Below are 6892 nucleotides of genomic sequence, written 5' to 3' on the forward strand. Positions count from 1 at the left end.
GCCTTCTCTTGCTGTACGTTGGTTAAGTAATGTTCTAACATGCTATACAGCATTAAATGACTGCAGTATTTTACCCAAGTGATGTTGGATTTTCAGTTAGCTGATTCATGTACATAATCTGTAAATAATAATCATCCTTAAGAAAATACTGTACATTCCAAATATGATTCAATTTTGATGTCTACAGACAAGCTGAATGAAAATAAAATAAAAAAAAGTTTCATTTTAACTTGTGAATTAAAAGATAAAATAGCCTTTATTTTCCCAAGTAATATAGTTTTATTTCATAATAGAAGACAGGAAGCATACTCTGCAAGTGCAGACTACTGGATAAACCCACTGAGCCCAACAGCAGTGACTTTATATTATAGCCATCATTGTGGGGTGCTGTGAGTAAACTAATTAGGATGGTTGTGTGGCAATTTCCCCACACTCATTTAATTGACCTGCTTGTGGCATCACATGGACATGGCTACACTGCTTCTGCTTTAGGAGACAGTCTGCCCAGAGGAAGTACTGTGACACATGGCATGAGCAGTGGGGCACTGTTGCTGGGCACTGTAAGTTTACCATGTACATGTGGCCCAAGACACTTCAGTCTCTCCTTGAATTGTTGAGATGATGATTTAAACTGAAGGGCTACTAAAATGTTACTTTATTTTTCACTATTTACTTTTTGCATTTCCTCTGTCAAAAAAATGGAAAATATTATAAATGACTAGATAACTTCTTTTTTCACAGTGCATGGGTTCTGAAACATTTCATAGTATAGTTTGAGTCCTCAAAGTGACGTCATCTTGCGGCTACCTCTTATGAACTTCACTGTCATGACCTATTCTTTCCTCTATATACTAACTACAGTAATTTCCCACATGAAAAGTCAGTATTAAATAAAGGACTTTATACTGTATATGTATTTTTAGCTGCTTTAACATAAGTGAATTACTTTTACATTGCCTGTAGTTGTTTTCTTTTTCCCTCTCCCATGTTTCTCACTCTCCGTTTTCTCACCATCTTCCCCCTAACCAAGATGCTATACACCACACACAGTCCTCCTCTCCCATTCAATGCTATGCTACCTGGTGTTCTCTTTTTGCTCTCCTGAAGATACTGCTATTCAATTTCCTTCTGTCCTGTGCTTCTCTCTCACTGGGAGACAAGTATCTTTATCAACATTCAGCTTCAGTCCTTCTTGTAGATCTGGTCCCTGAGCCCATTTTCTATGTTATCTCCCCCTACGTAGCAGTAGCCCCTAGTGGAAGCATCTAGGCTCAGAAGATACAGATAGAACAAAAAGAAGTGGCTAGCAACTTATGTCTTGTTAGCTCTTGCCAGTGCTTTTCTTTAACCTGATAAAAAAAATCAATTTCCTCCAAATAAATAAATGAAAACTATAAAGACATGTTATACATTATTGTTATGATTGAATCTTATATGATTACATTATGGTCTAGTTATTTGAATTTTTTCATAACATTTTTTTCACTCTGTACTTATAGATCATTAAAGAAAAAAAGCTGTTTCCATAATAACAATATAATTTTATAATCTTCCGTTTTGGAAAGAAAATAGTTTGAATTCCTGTCACTAACTTCTTATAAGGCACAAAATCTGAAATATGGTACTGTAGCTTAAACATATATAAAATATATGCTTTTATATATTTTCTACAACAATCTGAAACACTGTACTGTTATTAAAATTAAATATATATCAATAAATTAATATTATTTTTTTAACTTCTATTATCTTCTCTTCTTTACAGTTGGAATTGTTATATTTAGGCTACTTTCAATTTTACTCTAGCACTTTCAATTACATGCAAACTGCATAACCAGTATTCCATAATGCCTCATATATTAAGCACATTTTATTTTACATTTTTGTGATGTCATTTAAATTTTTGCATCTTTTATGCTTAGTTTAATTAATCTAATTTTCTTGCAGTTCTCTAAAACAATATGCACTGACCAGAAGACAATCTACCACACACTTGTTTTCTGCTCAACAGCACCTACCACAGTCACTGCCTTATACCAGTATCTGATTATCACGCTGACAGGACAGCTCCTCACTCTTCTTTATTGCAAATATAATAGTGTAGTACAGTATGTCTACGTGGGTATGTTAGTTCAGATTGGATTGCTGCAACGCTATTCATGTGATGTACAAAAATGCTACACATTCAGCATCTTCATAAATATATGCTATAGCAGCAGCTAATACTTGCTGATTTCCCCTGCAATAAGTGCTACTGTTGCTAGACTTTAAAAAGTATTTTGTTGATCTGAGGGGAGTGACAAGTGACTGCAGATAAAGGGTGAATGGAACAGGATGAAGATAGAAGAAAATGAAAAGGTGAATAAAATATGGGACAAGAAAGAGAAAACAAGACAAAAAAAGGAAGCAAGATAACAGAAAAGGAGATAACTACAGAGAGTGTCCCAGACAACAGGCAGCTTTTAGATAAAGTTATGTGGAGTTGGGACCACTTCCATCAGGGCTAAATTAAACCTTACATCTCAAACAAATAAAAGATCCAAAGTAGGTAACTCAGGAGCTGGTAAGAAGGAGGAGTGGTAGTGAAAGACAAAAACATATTTAAATCTTGACACTATTTTTTGTTTGGGGTAATTAATGGGCACTAACCTATTCCAACCCACTTCTGAAAAGGACAGTGAGTCCAGGCAAACCCAAAAGCCAGGATTAAGACTCAGTTACTGTGGTTACACTCTTTACTAGATGATCCATTATTTCTAACTTACTTTCAATATTAGTGGTCATTGGACGAAGTAATTTAAATTAAATCAATTCCTTGCATTTAAAGGTTCGAGTTCATTCCAATCCAGTGCTTTATCAACTGGTGTGCGATGGCTCGACTTGGTGGCACAAAAAATGAACGCTGATTTCCTTTTATGAGAACTTCCACAACCTGCAATACATATAGATTTTGCCTCATAAATTAATCTTATAAACATACACAGTCTAACATTTTATGAACACTTGGGTACAAGACTGCAAAGGTCTAACAGTCCATTTAATTTATCTATCATAGAATCATACAAAACCAAGGCTGGAAGGGACCTTAGGAGGTCATCTAGTATAACCCCTTCCTCAAAGTAGGATTATCCTCAACTGTACCATGCCAGCCAAAGGCCACTACCAAATACTTCAGAAGAAGATGCAGATAACCACAGGCAAAGCTTTTATTAAACCCCTCTCATCCATCAGATGAAATACACCTGAGGTCTACAAGTTTACTTTCCTTCTAAACTAACTGTAAAAAATCATACTTTGTTTAACTGTCTAATCCCTTTCTGTATCTTATAAGTGTGGCGGGGACCACCAGATGGTGCTGCTACACTGTTCTACAAGTTCTCTTTCTTAACACACAAGCAAGCTTTCAGTCTTTAATGAAAATGCTGCATTTTTGGTTTTCCAAAGTAGTTTTTCAGAAAGTGTGGCATTTGCTCTCTGTTAAAGTGAATTACTGAGGCACAATTCCTCCCTGAGAAGTAGGCATGAGACTTGAGTGGAAGTCCAAAAATATGGGATTACATGAAGGCTTTCGGTCAACCTGTATATTTGAAACCAGTGTAAATAACTTAAACAAATGGTTCTAAAAATATACTGAGATTTTACCTTGCTGATTTCTCCTGCAATATAAAACTTATATAAAAAAGTCCAATATTTGCTAGTGCTTAACAGTGAGTTGAGTAGATTTTGGTTTTACCTGGACAACAAATTGCACAGATTATGTGAGTGTAAAACGGTATTTCCTTTTATCAACTTTAAGTTTGTTATTTTCTCTAACAGCCCCCCTTGCTGTGGTCTTATTTTATTATGCGAAACACTACAAAGCACTGTTGATTTACTATGTTATTCATTATTTTATGCTTCTATGATATCCTAATGTGTCTATTTGTTAAACTGAGGGCATCTATACATTACATTTAAGACATGATTAATCAGTTAATCATTTCTTTAGTCAAAGGTAGACAAATGGTTGGAGGGCATTTAGTCAGTTTTGGGGACCCGTCGAGGGCCACATCCATCTTTCTCTCACTCTCACTCTCTTTCTCTTCTTTTTCCATACACTTGTAACTTAAGAACCCAGTCCCACAATTCACTGTACATGGACGTGTCTCTCTCTCTCTCCTCTATGTCACTTTCTCTTCTGTCTCTCTCCCCCTCTTTTCAGAATCTGCTGGAGCTGTAGTTTGCTGCAGCAGGCAGGCGGCAGGGTCAGCTGTAGATACTACTGGTAGGTTCAGGAGCCTACACACAGAACCGACAAGCAGCATCCACAGCTGATGCCACTGCACTCCCAGAGTAGTGCAAACTGCCGCCCAGAGCACCAACCCAGAACCTGCTGGCAACATCAGCTGTGGATCCAGGCAGGAGCTGCTGCCTTGCCAGGCGGGTGGCAGCATCAGCTGTGGGCACAGCCAGCCGATTCTGTGTTGGGGCTCTGGAATCTTGTTGGCTGTGCCCACAGGTGACACTGCTGCCCACCTGCTGGGATGGAAGCCCCAGCTAGGTTCACAGCTGATGTCTGATGCTGCTGGAATGAAGCAGTGCTACCTGCCCACCTGGCATCATGTAGTGGCCAGAGATGCTGCCTGCCTGTGGGCCAGATCCAATTAGTTCACGGCCATCCACCCATGGGCCGGATTGAATCTGTTGGTGGGCCAGATCCAGGCCATGGGCTATATATTGTCCAGCCTTGTCTTAAATTGTGACCCAGCCACAGTTTCAATCAAGTAAGGGTGTGATAAAACAAGCAATAAGCCACAGAGTTATTCCACAACAAATGCATAACTTTGTGGCTCGTTCTTATCATAACATTAGTTAAATGTGTGGTCAGCTCTTTGGCTGGAAGTCCTATCAGCTGATGGGGCTCCCAGCTGCAGCACTGCACCATGTACTGTCCCAGCTCGGAGTCCCACAGCTGATGAGGCTTTTGGCTTCAGCAGCATCCCATTCACTGCCTCAGCTGCAAGCCTCATCATCTGTGGGACTTGGAGCTGCAGCACCACGTGGGATGCTGCTGCAGAGCTTGCCACCTACCTGTCCGGGGAAGCCAGGGATCAGAATCAGCTAGGGCTCCCCTTGCATCGGCAATAAGGCACAACTGGATCTGATGCTGAATCTCACAATGTGGGCATGCTAGAAGGGAGGAATAGGCTGCAACTGGACCTAGACAGGTTACAGGGGTGGGCAGATGAGAACAGGATGGGATTCAACACTGACAAGTGCAAGGTGATGCACCTGGGGAGGAACAACCAGCAGCATACCTACAGGCTGGGGAACTCCCTTCTCGTCAGTGCAGAAGCAGAAAAGGATCTTGGAGTCATCATTGACGCCAAGATGAACATGGGCCAGCAGTGTGGGGATGCAGTCAGGAAGGCCAACCATACCTTGTCATGCATCCATAGATGCATCTCAAGCAGGTCCAAGGAGGTGATCCTCCCCCTCTATGCGGCACAGGTCAGGCCGCAGCTGCAGTACTGCATCCAGCTCTGGGCGCTGCACTTCAAGAGGGATGTGGACAACATGGAGAGGGTCCAGAGGAGGGCCACTTGCATGATCAGGGGGCAGCAGGGTAGGCCCTACGAGGAGAGGCTCAGGGACCTGAACCTGTTCAGCTTCCACAAGAGAAGGCTGAGGGGGAATCTAGTGGCCTGTTACAAACTAGTCAGAGGGGACCAACAGGCACTGGGGGAGTCCCTGTTCCCCTGAGCACCACCAGGAGTGACTAGAAATAACGGTCACAAGCTGGCAGAGGGTAAATTCAGACTAGACATCAAGAGTTGCTACTTCACTGTCAGGGCAGCTAGGATCTGGAACCAACTTCCAAGCCAAGTGGTGCTGACTCCTACCCTGGGGGTCTTTAAGACAAGGCTAGACAATCACCTTGCTGGGGTCGTCTGACCCCAGGACTCTTTCCTGCCATGGCAGGGAGTCGGACTTGATGATCTGCTCAGGTCCCTTCCGACCCTAGAAACTATGAAACAATCATGCATCAGATCCTATCAAGCCTTTACATGAACGTCTAGAGTGGCCCTAAGCCCAATTTCTTCTATGATAGTATTTTCATCCTTCTAAACCTTGTCTCAGTATAACAACTATTTCTGCTGCACCCTGATAAGGTGACCAGAACCGAACCCAGGAGTCCAATTCCTGATAAAGATCTTCATATATGTGTGTGATTACTTGTAATATTATGCTACTTTTTCTCAAATTTTCAACTAAAATTTTATGTATAGAAGTTGTTTCTCTTTCATTGAGGACTGAGGAGAGTATTTTACTGAATTGTTCAAAACTGTTTTTGCAGTAGATAAGTAGTTCAAATTACTTTCTAACAAGTATTGTCTTGCAATTATAGTACTATGATCTCATACAACTGTAATTTACAAACTAATGATGTATAAAAAGTGGTCTCTGGGCATATTGTTCATAATGCTTTGTTTTATAGGTCCTACAAAGTGAAATTCAGAGCTGGTGTAGGGATATGCAGCTTAAGCAAGGATTGAAGTTTGGCCCTTGTTCCTTCAATTGTGGTGCAAGGATTCTTCATGGTATTTAATTTTCCTGTCTATCCCATCTTCTGCTTTGTAAAATATTCAGCAAGCAGGACCTTTAAATTAGGCTTCCAAAAAGAACTATTTTTCAAGGATGCTGGACACCTGTGTCTCATACTGACCTTAATAAAAATTGTGGGAACTTGACATTTCCAAAAATTCAGCCACTTTCATTTAGGTATCTATATATGGGCTAGTAGTTTAACCTTACTCAGTTTTGCTAATAATAATTATTTTCCATGTCCTTTATATATTTAGGCAGAGAAAAAAAGCAATGCACAAGAAAGTTAATTTTAGTGCATATGTAA

General features: G+C 40.4%; 1 protein-coding gene across 2 annotated transcripts in view; it reads right to left on the reverse strand.

Moving 5' to 3' along the window:
* Positions 1-1857: 1857 nt before the first annotated feature.
* The window catches only part of NUDT12 (nudix hydrolase 12), a 33377-nt gene continuing 28342 nt past the window's right edge, over positions 1858-6892 (reverse strand). For both annotated transcript variants that reach the window (XM_019517238.1, XM_019517237.1), the window contains exon 7: positions 1858-2932. In XM_019517238.1, the coding sequence (XP_019372783.1) occupies positions 2822-2932 (111 nt within the window). In that variant the 3' untranslated portion in view covers positions 1858-2821. The remainder of the gene's footprint in view (positions 2933-6892) is intronic.

This window comes from Gavialis gangeticus, unplaced genomic scaffold, assembly GCF_001723915.1.
Source record: "Gavialis gangeticus isolate Ggan-Ray unplaced genomic scaffold, GavGan_comp1, whole genome shotgun sequence".
Taxonomy (NCBI): Eukaryota; Metazoa; Chordata; order Crocodylia; family Gavialidae; genus Gavialis; species Gavialis gangeticus.